The sequence below is a fragment of the Megascapheus bottae genome, chromosome 11 (assembly GCF_031878675.1).
Source record: "Megascapheus bottae isolate mThoBot1 chromosome 11, mThoBot2.hap1, whole genome shotgun sequence".
In the NCBI taxonomy this organism is placed as follows: Eukaryota; Metazoa; Chordata; class Mammalia; order Rodentia; family Geomyidae; genus Megascapheus; species Megascapheus bottae.
In genome coordinates, this window is record NC_143519.1 from 43,653,856 (window position 1) to 43,670,346 (window position 16,491).

Consider the following 16,491-nt stretch of genomic DNA (forward strand, 5'->3'; position numbering starts at 1 on the left):
TTAAAAAAACACATGAAGTATTAAAACAATTTTATTTATAAAATAACTAAAATTTGGGTCTGGGAGTTTGATGCCGAGTGGTAGAGTTCTTGCCTACCTCGCATGAAGACCCAGGTTCAATTCCTCGGTACCACATACATTAAAAAAAAGCCAGAAGTGGTGCTGAGGCTCAAGTGGTAGAGCTCTAGCCTTGAGAAAGTCCAAGGACAGTGCACAACAACAACAAAACAATTACATATAAATATAAAATAACTAATTATTAGTAGTACAACTGACAACTTGCCACTGCAGCAGAGCAGAGAAACTACACTCTGGCATGAGTTTGTACTCTGAACTCTGTATATTCAGTAACCCACCACTTTTTAAAAATGCTTTTCTAAATAATTCTTGGATGCTGATTGGTGACATGTGTGGCTGGGTCATCTTCCTACCACTTGCATCCAAAGCAGCACACCTTAATGGAGCAGGGCAGACCAGCACAGAAGTGCTCAACAGCCTCTCAACAGACAAGTTCCAAAGGCCCCCCACAGTTGGGGGTTTGACAACAAAACGCACTTTGATTTCAATGGGATGCACAATCTACATGGCTACTCTTAGGAGTGTTCAGTCGGTATTCCCCCACTGTTAAGAAAATCCTAGAGTATTCAATACTATGTGCAATCTCACAAGCTTTTAATCAGAATCACTACTGCTGCTTGAGGAGTCCGTTGACATAACCTCTACATCATCTTCATTTTCCTTATTATGCCCAGGAGGTTCCAACAAAAAGTCATTGCTGTGATTTGGTGGTAACATGTTCATCGACATGTCGTTCGTCTGCCATGGATACTGTGGAGCAAGAACATCTGGACGAAAGAGAGAAGCATGTATAAGAACAGTTCAAATGGTATTAATCCACCTCTCCATTGCTCTTCCCTTTCTGCAAGTAAGTTGAAAGTGTATTTCTCGAAACTGAACCAACCCAAGGCTTCATTCATGTATGCTAAATACATGAGTATTTGTATATACTCAATGGTATATGCCACTGAATTAAGGGTAAAATTAGAAAATATGTATTTGGCCAAACTAAGGCAGATCAAATTACACATGAAATTACACATTTCCAATGAACTACTCCAAAAAAGCCAGAAGTGGAGGCAAAAAAAGAGATAAAAGCAGCTCAGGGAGAGTGCCCAGGATCTGAGATCAAGCCCAATATAAATAGAAAAAAAGCATCAGAGTTGTTGACTGGCAATGTGTGAAAAAGTCCTAAATCACACCCAAACTGAAGAAAAGGTACAAGGCAAGCAAATGTAGTCTAAGACAAGGAAGATGGCAGATCTGAAGAGGATCAAAAGAGTTAAAATTAAGCTGGGTGCCTATGGCTCATACCTGTAATCCTGGCTACTCAGGAAGCTGAAATCTGAAGATGAAGGTTCAAAGCCAGCCCAAATAGGAAAGTTTGAGACTCTTATCTCAATTTAACCACAGAAAAGACAGAAATGGAGCTATAGCTCATAAGGTAGAGTTTTAGCCTAAAGCAAAAAAGCTCAGGGATATAACCCAAGCCCTGAGTTCAAGTCCCAGGGCAATGCCCCCCTCCCCGCCCCCCCAAAAAAAGAATCAAGGAGAACAAAGGGAAGGAGAGGAAAAAGGAGGAAAGGAAAAAAGATGAAAGAAAAGGAAAGGAATAGAAAGTTTAATTGTATAGGTGTACCAGGCAGTTTCAATCTATCCTCATCCCTGAAATCATTTTTCCCAGGCCAGCTGCTGCAATCTCAGGCTTTTTCAGTAGAAGGTGCTGGAGGGATTCTGAAAACAAGCTTTACTTCCTCAAATTTCATTTTTCCTTTATTCCTGAGAACCTGGTTGGAGTGCAGGTCCAGTGGTATTTACCACTCAACACCTTTCAGTGGCACCCTTGAATGTGGCTTCTTAGGTTTTTCCAGAATCCAAAAGGATGGGTTCCCACCAAGCACTCCTGAACCCCAGTGCATCATTTATTGCTGGTCAGTACTGGTTTCTGACACTTGATCTCATTTCTTTTCCCAACAGTGGTGGCTGCACTACATTCTCTCCAGGAAGGTGCCTGGATTTGATGTTAGCTTTGGGACCCCATATGGGAGATCCTCTTTTAGAACTTTCTTTGGGCTAGTGCTTTGGTCCTAAGTATATGAGCAGCAACTTCCACTGGTTATGCCCGTACTTTCAAGTAAAAAAAAAAGTCTCTTAACCCTTCAGAAGTACTAAAAATTACTAAGTAATTATTGTTAATAATTATGAATACATAGTAAGTAATTATTAGGAATTCTTTCGATTTCCCCGTTTAAATGACCAGTGTGGCTTATCTCCTGATGGGATTGTGACTGGCTTACAATCCCAGTAAGAATTGCAAGAACAAAGAGGACAAAAATCAAAAGGGAACTAGAATTAGCAGTGATTTCAAAAATTTGTACTGTAGGTAGCTAACAGAAATGATAGGCTAAGGTATTTAACTTGATTGCCCCCCAAAGGGTATCTTTTTCCTTTGTTGTGTCTTTTTCTACTTTACAAATATGTTTATTGTTCTATTTTTATAGCATGCTTCACAACTGCATTATATTAAGAAAAACAACAGGAAAGGAAAGGCCCAACGCCTGAGGAAGATGACAGAAATTTTAACAGTTAAGGGAGGGAAAAATAGCTTCCACAATTTCTATCTACGACAGTATAAATGGAATGAGCAAAGAGCAGGATAAGTGGCAGATAACCTAGCTACGAAAGCCCACCTCATCAACTGGATTTGGAATCTCAAACATTTGCAGCCAGCTAGTTTAGCTCAATAGGGTCATCTCAGAAAACACGGCTGAGGCTAATATTACCTGGCAGTCTGCCTGCTGCAAGGGCGTCCCCTGGGAGATGACCATTTACACCGTTAGTGGAAGGATTGTTCATCTGACCCAATAATCCACTTCTCATCTCTAAATCAGTTGGGTATGGTCTGCGTGGATCCCCTAAATAATAAAGAATGCTTTTAATTCAACCATAGTTAAAACAAAACAAAAACCATCCATGCATTCTTTGAGTACTGACTGTATGAGTTTCATACAAAAACTCAAACTACATTTTTAATCTTTTTTCTTTTGGTAGCACTAAGGTTTAAACTCAGGGCCTTGAATTTGCAAGGCAGACATTCTAATACTTGAGCTATGCTTTTACCCTTTATTTTTTTGCTTTGGGCCTGGACATTGTCCTTTAGTTTTTTTGTTCAAGGCTGGCATTCTACTACATGAACCACTTTCAGCTCTCCTTCGAGCTCTATGCTTGTTAACTGGAGTTTCAGACATTTTTTTATGTAGGCTGTTTTGAATCTCAATCCTGAGATCTCAGCCTCCTAAGCAGCTGGGATTATAAGTCACCAGTGCCCGCTGGGTATTTTACCTTTTTTTGAACACAACCAGCCTCACACTATGATCTTCACACATGGAATTCCAGGCAAGAATACCACTTTCAAGTTCTTAATTGAGATAGGATCTTGCTACTTAATCATGTCCTGACACATGATTACACAGTGGCTTACTGTAATCCTAGCTACTCAGGCTTAGATCTGAGGATCACGGTTCAAAGCCAGCTCTGCCACAAAAATCCATGAGACTCTTATCTCCAATTAACCACCAGAAAACAGCCTTGAGCAACAGCCTTGAGCTGAAGAGCACATGGACAGTGCCCAGGTCCAGGCCCAAAGTTCAAGTCCCACAACTGACAAAAAAAAAAAAAAAAAAAAAAAACCTCATAGACTAAATCCAGCAGTTCTCACATTCAACATTCAGAGGGAAAAAAAATTTAAACAAAAATCCTGCTAGGCACTGGTAACTTGGATTAGAAGAGGCTGAGATCTGAAGATTGCATTTCAAAACCCAAGCAGGAAGCTCATGAAATCTTTCCCCCCCACCCCTTTGGCCTGTCCTGGGGCTTGAACTCAGGCCCTGTGCTCTGTCCCTGAGCTTCTCTGTGCTCAAACCTAGTGCTCTACCAGATGAACCACGGTAACTTACAACTTTTTCTTAGTTTACTTGAGATAGAAGTCTCATGAACGTTCCTGCCAAGGCTGGCTTCCGACCATGATCCTCAAATCTAAGCCTCCTGAGTAACTAGGATTACAAGGCTTGAGCCACTAATGCCTGGCTCATGAGATTCCAGCAAAAAGCTGGAAATGGATCTGTGGTTCAAGTAGTAGAGTGCCAGCCTCTAGCAAAGATGCTCAGGGACAGTCCTTGAGTTCAAGTCCCAGTTCAAGCATGTGCACACATGCATACACACGCACACACACACACCCCCCCCTAAAAAAAACCCTAAAATCCCTATTCATTAATTAGTATTTGTTCTTTTTGGGTCAACAAGTGCAGGGCTGACCAGACATAGCCTCATATAGTTAGGACTACCATGCAGACACACCTGGAGGATCAGAAACAATGCAGGGTCTTTTTAACCTATAATGCAAACGTATGTGGAAACATCTGTCAGAGAAGCATCAGAAGCCAGAGAAACTAGGCCCCTGTGGGGCCAAGTCACAACAGTTGCTGATGAAGGATCTCCCACACCATCTTCTTCCGGAAAAGAGACATCTGGTGCTGAGTAAATGTGATAGGCTTGTCCTGAGAAATATAATCTGCATATTTACATGTAAATATCCCACAGTCACTCCCATTCCACTGTTGAGGAATCTCATGTGGCTGCATGCTGTAGGGAGTCCACTCTAAAATATTCAATTCAATATTTCTTTTAGCCTTACTTTCATCCTGTAAATACTGAAGAAGAATTTCACAGATGTTCTCACCCACTTGTCCCAAAGAATCCAGATACTTAAGACACTTTTTCCTTAAGTCTATCACTGCCAGGCTCCAATGTACCTCCTGATGAATGGGCACCAGAATAAGTTCTTGTTCAAAGAGATTTATTCCTTTGGTCCATCTTTTCACTGCTTGGTAACCACCAGACTTTAATTTAGGATAGAACAAAGTACTGAATGCATGAAGTATTGGGTAGCCTTGCTTTTTACTTCTTTCTACTAGAAGATTCATGTAGAAATTAATGATTTCATCATTAAGCCAATGACAGTTCTCTAAGGTCTGGATATCTCCTCGAGTAATCTGCAATTTGAACGCACTGCTTAGAATCTCATCCTGTGGACCATGGCCTAGAGCATCACTGATTTCCTTTTCCATGTCCTCTGTAAGTTCAAAGAGATCATCCATGCTTCTATCCCTGTCTTGTCTGGGAATTTTTTTTTCCTTTCCCTCAACTATTTACATTTTCTTCCTGAATAAGCAAACCACAGCTTCAAACTGCCCAGGGTTTACTTTTAATTCTGACTCCAGCCTTTATATGAAACTTACCCCTTTGGGCACTTCTCACTGGTCAGAGGTCCCTTTGTTTCAACAGCTCTATACTGCTGAGTTGTTCAGAGTCCATGATTCTGCTCTTCTATTTTGGTTTTGATCTTTCTGTGTTCACATGGACTTCTCTGAAAATCATAATGATGCAACATTACAGGAGCAACTGTTTCCATGACAACCACCTTCTTTACATAGCTCCAATACCCTTTGGCATTTCTTTCTTCTTATCTTTATTGCCCTTCTCTCCAGGACAAGGCAAACCCTTCAGAACCTTTCCATCTTCTTCAGGTTTCCACATAAAGGACCTCTCTTGATTGCTGTTGCTATGACAACAATACAGTCTTCTATTACAACTTTATGATTTCAGAGTAAAATTTGAAGGCAAGATGCTACATAGCTCTCAGGCTTCTGACCCTATGATCTTTGAATAGTCACTTATTTCATGAGGAAATTTATTACCCAGTTTCAGTAGGTTGTTACAGGATCCAGATCCATATTCACAGGATGAAGAGTTCAAAAATACTCATGTGAAGGAACTAAATTCCACGTTCTATTACAAACAGAGGTCACCATGAATTCTGTGGTCAGGTGGAATAGGAATCCAAAGATGCTGACAGCACTGTAGAGCCTGTTTCTCATTTGGTGAATAAAAATTTAATCTTGCTCCTTTCACTGGTAATTCATCAGTATCCATAGTGAAAACAGTGATACTTGAGTACTACCTCTTCCAGGGCCAAGAAAAAAGGAACCAACTGATCACGAAAATAGAAAATGTTGCCAAAAATCCTAACCCTAAGCAGCCACAACAGTGACACACCCTGACATGAAATGTCCAAAGGTGTCTCTGCTGCTGCTGACTTCAGCCCAGTATATATAAAGTATATAAATACATTGTCTTAGAAGTATCACATATTAATATATACTTTCAAAACTCAGTAACATTATTTTGAAAAGCGAAGAACCATAGTTCCCAACACTGACATGGTAAGAAATCAAACTTATAAAATCCACGATGTGTGTTTTATACATGTATTAAAAACATATGTCATCGAATTATTTTCTAAAAATAAACATTCTATATTTAAAACTTTTTATAGACAAATATGTTGAGACTAATATAAAAGAGAAGCATTTTTACCTGGAACCCAGGTCAGTGGGGCACATACAGCATTGCTTGCACTAATTCTATGTGCATATTTAATTATTTCTTCAGAAGAGATAGCACCTAAGAGAGTTAAGGGAACAGTGCAACAGTTTAACATACAAACTTTGAGATACAGACATCATAGTGACACATCATAATTTTAAATTATCAGAAAAATAGGATAATCTCAGCCACCTATATTCTATAACCATACCTACATAGATATGATAAACTTAGATTATATTTTCAAATTAAAGAGCAAGACACCCACTCAAAAGCAGATGATAGGTCATGGCTATAATTCTAGCTCTTCAGAAGGCTGAGTGTTGAGAACCACAGCTCAAATTAAGCCCCCAAGTCCACGAGACTCTTATCACCAATAAACTAATAAGAAAAGGCTAGAAGTGGTGCTCTAGCACAAAGAGGCTCAGGGACAGTGCCCATGCCCTGACTTCAAGCCCCAACACCAGCCCTCAACCCCTAAAAAAATTCACCTGATGCACAGAAACAAAGTTAAGACAGCATAATAATGCCCTCAATTATTAACCATCATCAAATACCATTACTCTTCTCAAATCACCAGTGAGCACAGCTAAAATACAGCAAACATGTACTTCACATACCACTCACTGTTGACCAGTCTAGGAGGTTGGCAGTGAGTTCACCCTGCCTTAAGTGCTTAACAAGGCTACAGGCTCTGAAGAGACCAAAGTAAAAAGGTTATGTGCAATGTATCACTATCAGTATAAGCAGCAAGTGAAAAGTGGCTGAATATACACAACATCACTTGATTTCTAGTTTAAATATATGCGCATATGTGTATTTGCATTTTATCATACATTCTCAGATCTAGAAAAGAACCTTCAAGGACATACACTAAACATTAATAGTAGTTACCTCTGAAAAGTGAGAACTCATTTTTCATTCTATAAACTTGAGACTGGTTTCAATATAACAGAGTGCTTGTGTATTTAACATTTTTGAGGACTAAAAAGAAAAAACCATGGTCTAGATTTAAGACAATCAGACTTAGTCACCTTTCCTGGACAATTGTTTCTTGCTACAAAAAATTGGTCTACTATTTCTCAAAGGGTACTGTTTTTCATATGAAACAAATAAACCAAACAAGGTCCCAGAGAAACAGAAGAATCAGACAATAAATCTGAGATTATTAAATGTGAATCAACCTACAAATCATCAGAAGCATGCTACTAACTTTTAATTCCGATTCTATATTTAACAGGTGAACTAAAGGATCCTGCAGGATCCTTAAGATAAACCTTCTGAAAATGAAAGGAAGTACAGAAGGCAACCCCAGTCTCTGTACCACTAAATAGGATTACTTGCAAAGCTATTTCTAACTCTGACTTCATGGCATTCAGACCTAGATGACATGGCCAATAGGTATTTCTTTTCAGAACTCTCTGCTAGCCTTCCAGGCCAAATTCCCACTTCCCTCAATTTCATAAACCCTGTCTTTACTTGCACATTTGATTCCATTTTTATTATTTTTGCTAAGAGGCTAAAAATAGATGAGATCCTTGTCATTCCCTAAGGATGCCTAAAACAAAATATACTGTACAATGAAAGTTTGCTGGGTATCTTTTCAATAGCAGTTAATGATTACCAGTAATATTCTCATAAAATCTTGAAATTCTTGAGTTTGGGCCAGTCTTCCCATAATACTAACCTTTTCTTGCTTTTTCTATTGACTTAAGTTTTTCTTTTGCTTGGTAAACAGCTGTTGCCTAATTAAAACAACATTAAAAAATGTGATTAAGCTTTAATTATATCAAGCATAATTTTTACTTTAATTTACCAGATCACTTATCCGTAAGAACTAATTTGCAAAACTTGAACATCACCAAAATTTATTTACAATGTCCTAAAATACTACTCGATGTCATTTATGTCCAGTTATATTTAATGAAAGAATGTGATATTCACAAACCAGTTCCCATTCATAAACTGGTGTGGGAAAAAATAAACTAGAGAGATTACTTTTTTTTGTTTAGGTCATTTATCATAAACATGAAAAAGAGATCCAGACCATGTACTACTAAAAAGCATTGTATTTTAAAATACCCCTAGGCCAAACTCTCACTATTTTCCGTGCTTTAAATTTTCTTTTGATAAGCAAATAATACTTTCACAGAGAAAAACAGATTAGGTACATCTTTTTTTTTTTGGGGGGGGGGGGGGTCATGGGCTTAAGCTCAGCCTGGGCACTGTCCTTGACCTCTTCAGCTGAAGGCTACTGCCCTAACCTAGAGCCAAGCCCCACTTCTCATTTTCTAGAGGTTATTTGGAGATAAGAATCTCAGATCCTTAGGTATATTTTATTTTTAAACAAAAGCAGTTACTTGGGGTTGTTCTTTAAAGAGGAAGGCTTTGGTTACCCTGAACTTCTCAGGCTCCTAGTTATTGGAGTCTATTTTGGCATATTTAGTAGAGATTCAATAGGAATAAAGAAGCCAGCAACATCTAGTCCAAATAAAAATTGAGCTTGGCTATTTCTGTACTAACACTGTATGACAATTAGTATTTAGTGAAACAATTGCTAAAAGAAAATAAATTGCTTTCTGAATGTAGTAGCCAAGAATAACAGCTGAAAACATAGAGTTGCCCCTTGACACATACCTAAATCCTGATCAAGATTCATTGAACACATAAAATGACTTGTTGAATTGATGTGATAGTGATTTAAAGATTAAACTTTTGTAAAAATCCTGTTTTAAATGTAATGTAAATGTAATGTACCAAATTAATGTAAACATCAAATTAATGAAATTAACATATATTTTTACTGATTTTAAATTATTTTACAAACTGAAATTTTAGATACCCTTCAATTAACTTTAGCATGTCAACTCTAGACTTGGAAAATCAAGTTTTTGACTCTTTAAAATACTGACATAAATTTAGTAATGTATCATGAACACATTTTTTTCACCTTAAGAACCATCAACTTACTAGTATTTGTTCTGCTTCCTTTAGCTGTTTCTGTAGTTGTTGAATATCACTGTCTCTCTTCTCTACTTCCTTTTCTAAAACTTGCATTTCATGATGGATCTTTCCCTGATTAACAGCCAACTTCATAAGTTCTTGAAATTCCCCATCTCGATGAATTAACAATTCCAGGACCTACAATATAACAGTTGACTAGATGAGACAATAGAATAGACTACTTTCCAATGACACAAAGAATCTATACCTGAATTGTCTAGGTTATAAAATGTTAATACCTCTAAAATATTATCGTTAATCTTTGTTAAGAATAAAATAACCCACCTATTATTATTTTAGGAAACTGATCTAATATTAAGATTTTCTACTTTTTCTGTTCTTTCATGCAAAACAAAATGAAATTAGTCTTTTGAAAATTGTAATATGCCAAAATGGGCAAGTTTATTCATTTCAGGTTATGTGGGCTCATGGTATCATGTGCCTTTAAAAACATAAGGTACTGAAGTGTTCCTAAATTCCAGTACACAAGGTAATTTTAGGTGAAACCAAGAACTTTTCTAATTATTTTATACTAATATATAACTGAAAAATACAACTAGAGTACTAAATGTATGATTTGATGCATAGTATCACTTTAAATAGAAATGGCCTGAAAAGTAGACTTGTAAAAAATAAAAAAGATGGCATAAAAATATGGGGGAAATGGTAAAACGAAGGGAAAAAGTCCAGGGCTCAATCTCAAGTCCTACATTTGCCACAAGTGTGATACAGGAAATAACCAGCCACTCTCAGCCTGCTTTCTCTTTAGGAAAAGACAAAGACTAATAGTACCTATCACCCTGAGCTGTAATAGGAAGAGCTCAACAAAGGTTGTTATCATCAGCCATTAAAAAAAATAATAATGTTGGGGCCAGGAGTTTGGCCTAGTGGTTAAAGTGCTTGCCTAGCATGCATGAAGACCAGGGTTCGATTCCTTGGTACCACATACATAGAAAAAAGCCGGAAGTGATGCTGAGAGGCCCAAGTGGTATAGCTTTAGCCTTGAGAAAGTCCAAGGACAGTGGTCAGGCCGAGCTTAAGCCCAGGATTGGCAAAAAAAAAAAAAAAAATTAAGATACAGCCTAGTCTTAAAACATTCTTGTAGGAAAATCAAGGGAGGGGTTGTATTGAAAGGGATGAAGAATAAATAATAAAAGGGATGACATCAATCAAGACACATTTATAACCTGAACTATGTACATATAAACTTACTTTATACATACAAGATGTTCTTATAAACATTTGCTGAGTGGTATCCCTTTGTACAACTACTTAAAGCAAATAAAAACATTCTTCCTTTATTGTGCTAATTATGAAATAATACTTAGAAAAGAAATGGCTATGAAAATTTATAATCAATTTCCAAAACTATTTTTTTCAGTCATGGAAGACTAAGAGCTACTGGCAGGTCTTTGAGTTACTTTCAACATGAAGTTCCCTTCATCTTTACAGGACTTTACATACAACAGAGGAATGATGTGCTGGGCTGCAACCTCAGTCCCCATATTTAATAGTATTTTAAGAAAAGGGAAAAAAGGAAGGAGTTTATACTGTTCACCTAAATTGTATACTACCAGAGAATAATATACATTTTATTATTATTCAGCAGAGAAAAGACTTATTCAAATAGACTACTAAACTCATAAGACCCAAGTTATAACTTCACTTACAATTACTCTCTAGCTCATTTGTTTACCCTGGCACTCATTTTACCCTGGCACTCAGTCTTGCAAGATGTTAATCCATAGGCCATTAACATCCATCTTAACGCTAAGATTCTACATGAAACTGCAAATACTCAAAGAAAACAAATGGTGGTTGAGCTAACAAGGAGGCAGAAGGAGGCTCAATACTGTTCAAATAGACTAACAGCTATGAAAACAGAAAAATAAAACCTGTTGAAATTGCTCTGGGAAAGAGGGAAGGAAAATTGATAGAGAGGGTGAGATTGACTGAGATGCACTGTAAAAATGTGGAACAGATAACAATGAAATCATCACCTGTATAACTAATGCAAGCTAATTAAAAAACCAAGAAACAAAAAACGAGGGCCAGGAGTTTGGCCTAATGGTAGAGTGCTTGCCTAGCATGCACAAAGACCCAGGTTCAATTCCTCGGTACCACATACATAGAAAAAAGCTGGAAGTGGTGCTGAGGCTCAAGTGGTAGAGCTCTAGCCTTGAGAAAGTCCAAGGACAGGGTTCATGCCCTGAGCTCAAGCCCAGGACTGGCAAAAAAAAAAAAAAAAAAAATGGTGGCTAGAAAATTTCAAATGGATATATCCCTATCTAATATTTAACAGTTCCAATAAAAAACAACACAAGAATCTATAGTACTAGGGACCAGGTATTAAGCTAAAGAACAGCTTCTGCTTACAAAAAAGTATAGGAAAGGTTAGTGCTAATTATTCAAGAGATTGTCTGAACAATCTCCATGTGCCTGGCTCATACATACATCTGGGATAGCCTCCTAATATTATTAAGTACTCATAGGTATTTATTAATAGAGCATTTGAGAACAGGTATCTTCTATTAAAATATTTACCTTTAGTTCTTTTTTAAACAAAACTGCCAATACTATACTCCTAAAGTTAAACCCTTTTCATTCTTTTAGGCCTATTCTAAATTCATTACCAGCGACATCCCATACATTTTTTTCTAATCACATTTATAAAGAATTATACTAAAGCAGCTACCTAACACATAAAGGAGGTACAAACATCTTGAGTCCAGGATCCAGATCTATTTAGGTAGCACAACGTGAAAATATCACAATAAATCAATAGACAGACAGATCTGCTCAACACCAATGGGTTATGCCTGAAATCTTAGCTATTTATTCAGAAGGCTGAGATCCAGAAAAATGCAGTCTGAGACAAGCTCAGGGAGAAATTTCCATGATTTTATCTACAAAACAATATCCATTTAATATGCTGGAGGCATGGCTCAATTGAAAAAGTACCAGCTGAGCAAGCATGCCAGGAAAGTACAAAGCCTTGAGTTCAAACCCTAGTTTGGGGGAAAGGAAATTCTCAATCAGTAAGGCGTGGGGCCATGCCTATAATTCCAGCTACTTGACAGACATTGTGAGGATCATTAATTTGAGAACAGCCAGTACAAAAAGTTAGATATTCATCTCAATCAGTAAACCAAGTGTGATGGCATAAACCTGTTATATTGGGATCTGTGGCTAGGTGAAAACTTTACAAAAACAACTGAAAAAAGTCTGGGGATCTGGCTCAAGTGCTAAGAACTCAGGCAGACACATTCTATCACTAGAAAACGGGCCTGCTGGGCCGGGAGTTTGGCCTAGTGGTTAAAGTGCTTGCCTAGCATGCATGAAGACCCGGGTTCGATTCCTCGGTACCACATATAGAAAAAAGCCGGAAGTGGTGCTGAGGCTCAAGTGGTAGAGCTCTAGCCTTGAGAAAGTCCAAGGACAGTGATCAGGCCCTGAGCTCAAGCCCAGGACTGCCCCCCCCCAAAAAAATTCTATACACAGATATACGTGCTTCATTTCCACTCATTTTCAAAATAAATTACAGCAACCAAGACTACAATAAAGGATTCAGCTTATAAAAATATTACTTTTTAAATAACTACTTAATAAGCTCGGCTGGTGGCTTCAAAAGATAAAAATGAGTAACTGAGAAATTAACACATACTGCTGTGCCCTTACTCAACTAGTTTCTTTTAAAGTACACTATTATGTAAGTGATGTAAAGAAAATATCAATTTACATTTGGGAAGTAGAGGCAGAGGGATCCCTCTAGAGTTAGTGTCTGCCTCAAAACCAAAAAAAAAAGAAAGAAAGAATCAGTTTAAACATTTCCAGCTCTCCACACAAAGACAATATTTAAAAACCTTGAAGGAATTATTTTTATCATTTTTAAACTTAAAAAGAAACTACTAACCTGGTTTTCTTCTCCCTGCTGTAGCAACTTTTGGTTTCTTGAAATAGCCAGCATTTCAATAAGCTCCCTAAAAGAAAAACCAGACCAACAAACAAAATACTTTGTAAGATCAATACAATGGGAACTTCACCCTTCGCCACCTAGGGCATAGCTAGCACTCCACTCAAGCCATGTCTCCAGGCCTGGCATTTTCCTGACAGGAGATGGATCTTACAGACATGGCTGTTCAGGCTGGCTTCAAACTGAGGCATTCTAAATCTCAGTCTCCCGAGTAGCTAGGACTGCAGGTGTGCACCTAGGACTGCAGGTGTGCACCGTCCACACAACGGCGGCTTCCTTAACTGCTCTCTGCCCAAATGACTGCTGGGTGCATGGTCCTCATGGCATGGCTGGCTCCCACCAGCTACACTGCACTCCCACCAAGATTCACTTGCATTTAATCAAACTTATTTACACATGTTTCACTTAGTACCATATTTATATAGTTATATAAATACCAATGAAACATGTAAATTGAAAGAGTTCTTTCTGTAAAAATCCAAGTTGAATGCTTGGAAAGACAATAGACATTTACAAAAGACAAGGTACTTTTTAAACACTTAGATTATAAAAATGAACCACTGTATTTAAAGTGTAATACAGGGGATAAGAAGAAATAAGATCAAAATGAAAATGGAGAAAATAAAGCAGAGCTTTACACTAGAAACTGCCAGTAAAGTGGCTAGGCTGCTAAGAGTGGTCAGGGAAGGCCTCTCTTAATAGCATATCTTTTGAGGTAAATAAGGCACACATGTACAAGAGAAGCCAGCCACTGGATCTGAGAGGCTAAAATGATGGGCACAATACTCAGCCAAGTCTATGGCCTAAAGATGGGTTGCTAGCCAGAGTACAATAACCACTAAAGAACAGTAAATAAAGTGAGGGGAAAAAAATGTGATAAGGCCTTGAAGTCACAGCTAATGATTAGTTCTATTATTTTTTTATCCTAAGTGCAAAGAGAAACAAAGAAATTACATGAACTGATTTGCATTTGTAAACAACCACTACTATTTTGTGAACTGGTTATAAGATGGCCTATAGAAAACAAATCCCTAGCTCACTCCTATCCTACCTACTCAGGAGGCTGAAATCTGAGGATTAAGGTTCAAAGCCAGCATGGGCACAAGAAGACCTGAGACTCTTTATCTCCAATTAACCTCTAGAAAATGGGAAGTGGGGCTTGAGTCAAGGGTAGGGTGGTTGCCTTGAGCTGAAGAGCTCAGGGACAAGCTGAGTTCAAGCCCCATGACCAACCCCCCCCCACCCCCAAAAAAAAATCTTAAAATTTTTAAATTAAAAAAAAAAAATAAAAGAGCTCAAGGAACAAACCTATGCCAAAAAAAAAAAAAAAAAAAAGATAATTCTGCCCGGAGCCAGTGGCTCACACATGTACTCCTAGCTATCAGGAGAAGCAGAGTTTTTTGGAAGTAAGCGTATCAGAGACCAAAAAAGCTGGAAGTGGAGCTGTAGCTAAAGTAGTAGAACATTCATCGTGCTTGAACAAGAGCTTGAAAGGCAGCGCCCAAGACCCCGAGTTCAAGCTCCAGATGCCGGCACTAACGACAATACAAAAGAATGTTAACAACCAAGTTAAAAAGCTCTAACCGTAAAGCATGGAGACCGCGGAAGAGTGCGGAGAACACCGAGCGTATCATGACGAAGAAGACCGTGGAGAACAGTCAAGAATCGTCTCATCTCTGGCCAGCCAGCCCTGCCAACCTTCCAGCCCGGCGCGCTCGTGGTTTTCCAAGCACATTCGGTGTCATCTTACCATGGATGAGCTCTCTCTTTCCCACGGGAACAGGGGTCTGGGACTGCGCGCAGAGGCGGGCCGCGGCCGGAGCGGCCCTCTGCGCTCACGCCGGCGCCGCCGCGCGCGTCCTCGCCCCACGCGTGGGCCTCCTCCCCACGCCCGCCCCCCGGTCCCGGGGGCGTCCGGCCGCCGCTGCGCTGCAGCCCCGCGGCGTGCTCAGGACAAGTCTATGGACCGGTGGAGCAGGGAGAGCCCCACGGCTCGGTGTGGGGGAATCTCCAGAATCAGCGGTATTACTAAAATGCCTGTCGCTGCGGGTCCCGCGAGCCCGCACACGCCGCATCCACGGACTCGGGACCCGCCCCACGGAGCCTCCGGAGACCAAGCCGAAAAGGTCGGGAACCGACCCCAGCCTGGACGCCGGCATTACCTGGACAAGACTTCGAGATCTTCCAGCGCAGACAGCAGTCGTTCTCGCGTGCTGTTACCGCCGGCGGACCCCAACAATCCTCCGGGCCGTTCCTTCTCCTTCTCCCCGCTCGAAGAAGCCGCCATCCTCACCGCAGAGGAGCTACAGCGGACGCCGGCGCAGTGAGCGCTGGTCGGGGAAGCGGAAGGAAGTGTCACCGAGACGGAGGGAAGAGAGGAAGGTTCTGCTGGAGCGCCCCCTGCCCGCCTGGAGGTGCACTGCTGGCGCCCTCGCCGCAGGCGGGCCCCAGCGCGGGATGGGGGAGGGGAGGGAGGAGGAAGGGGTTGTGGGGTGGAGCTGGGGGGGGGGAGGTTCTAGGAAAAGGGGAAAGTGAGTCACAGTTGGATTTGAGGACCAGGAGATGCAGGCAATGATGAACAGATTTTAAGCATCTGAGAGAATTACATAATGGCATTTTTTTTTTCATGAAATAATCTCAGGTCTTCTAGGATTAACCTCGCATTAGTCTGTTATCCTCCAAATGTTAATAATACCAGTCCTCTTGATTGCTCTCTCCTGGAGGCTGTAGTATAAGCACGTTTAGACAGGAACGGTAATTCTTTTCCTCCCAATTATTTTATGTATGTATAAATAAGTGTTTATATAATGTGTAACAATATATACTCCAGCTATATTAAATAAAATTAAATGATTTTTAAAATACTTAATGTTCTTAGAAAGGTGATGTACAGCCGGGTGCGGTGGCTCACTCCTGTAATCCTAGCTACTCAGAAGGCTGAGATCTGAGGATCCAGGTTCAAAGCCAGCCTGGGCACAAATGGACCTGAGACTCTTATTTCCAATTAACCCCTA

General features: G+C 39.6%; 1 protein-coding gene across 2 annotated transcripts; it reads right to left on the reverse strand.

Moving 5' to 3' along the window:
* Positions 1-238: 238 nt before the first annotated feature.
* On the reverse strand, positions 239-15,798 carry Med4 (mediator complex subunit 4). Of its 2 annotated transcripts, none has more exons than XM_090342135.1 (7): positions 15,640-15,798; positions 13,418-13,484; positions 9,472-9,642; positions 8,189-8,246; positions 6,493-6,579; positions 2,841-2,972; positions 239-845 (listed from the first exon to the last, which is right to left on the reverse strand). In XM_090342135.1, exons 1-7 carry the CDS (start codon positions 15,762-15,764, stop codon positions 673-675), a joined length of 813 nt encoding a protein of 270 aa, XP_090198261.1. In that variant the 5' UTR covers positions 15,765-15,798; the 3' UTR covers positions 239-672. The 2 variants fall into 2 exon arrangements, with proteins under 2 accessions (XP_090198261.1, XP_090198262.1); XM_090342136.1 differs by lacking the exon at positions 15,640-15,798 and adding an exon at positions 15,228-15,249.
* Between the last annotated feature and the right edge of the window lie 693 nt (positions 15,799-16,491).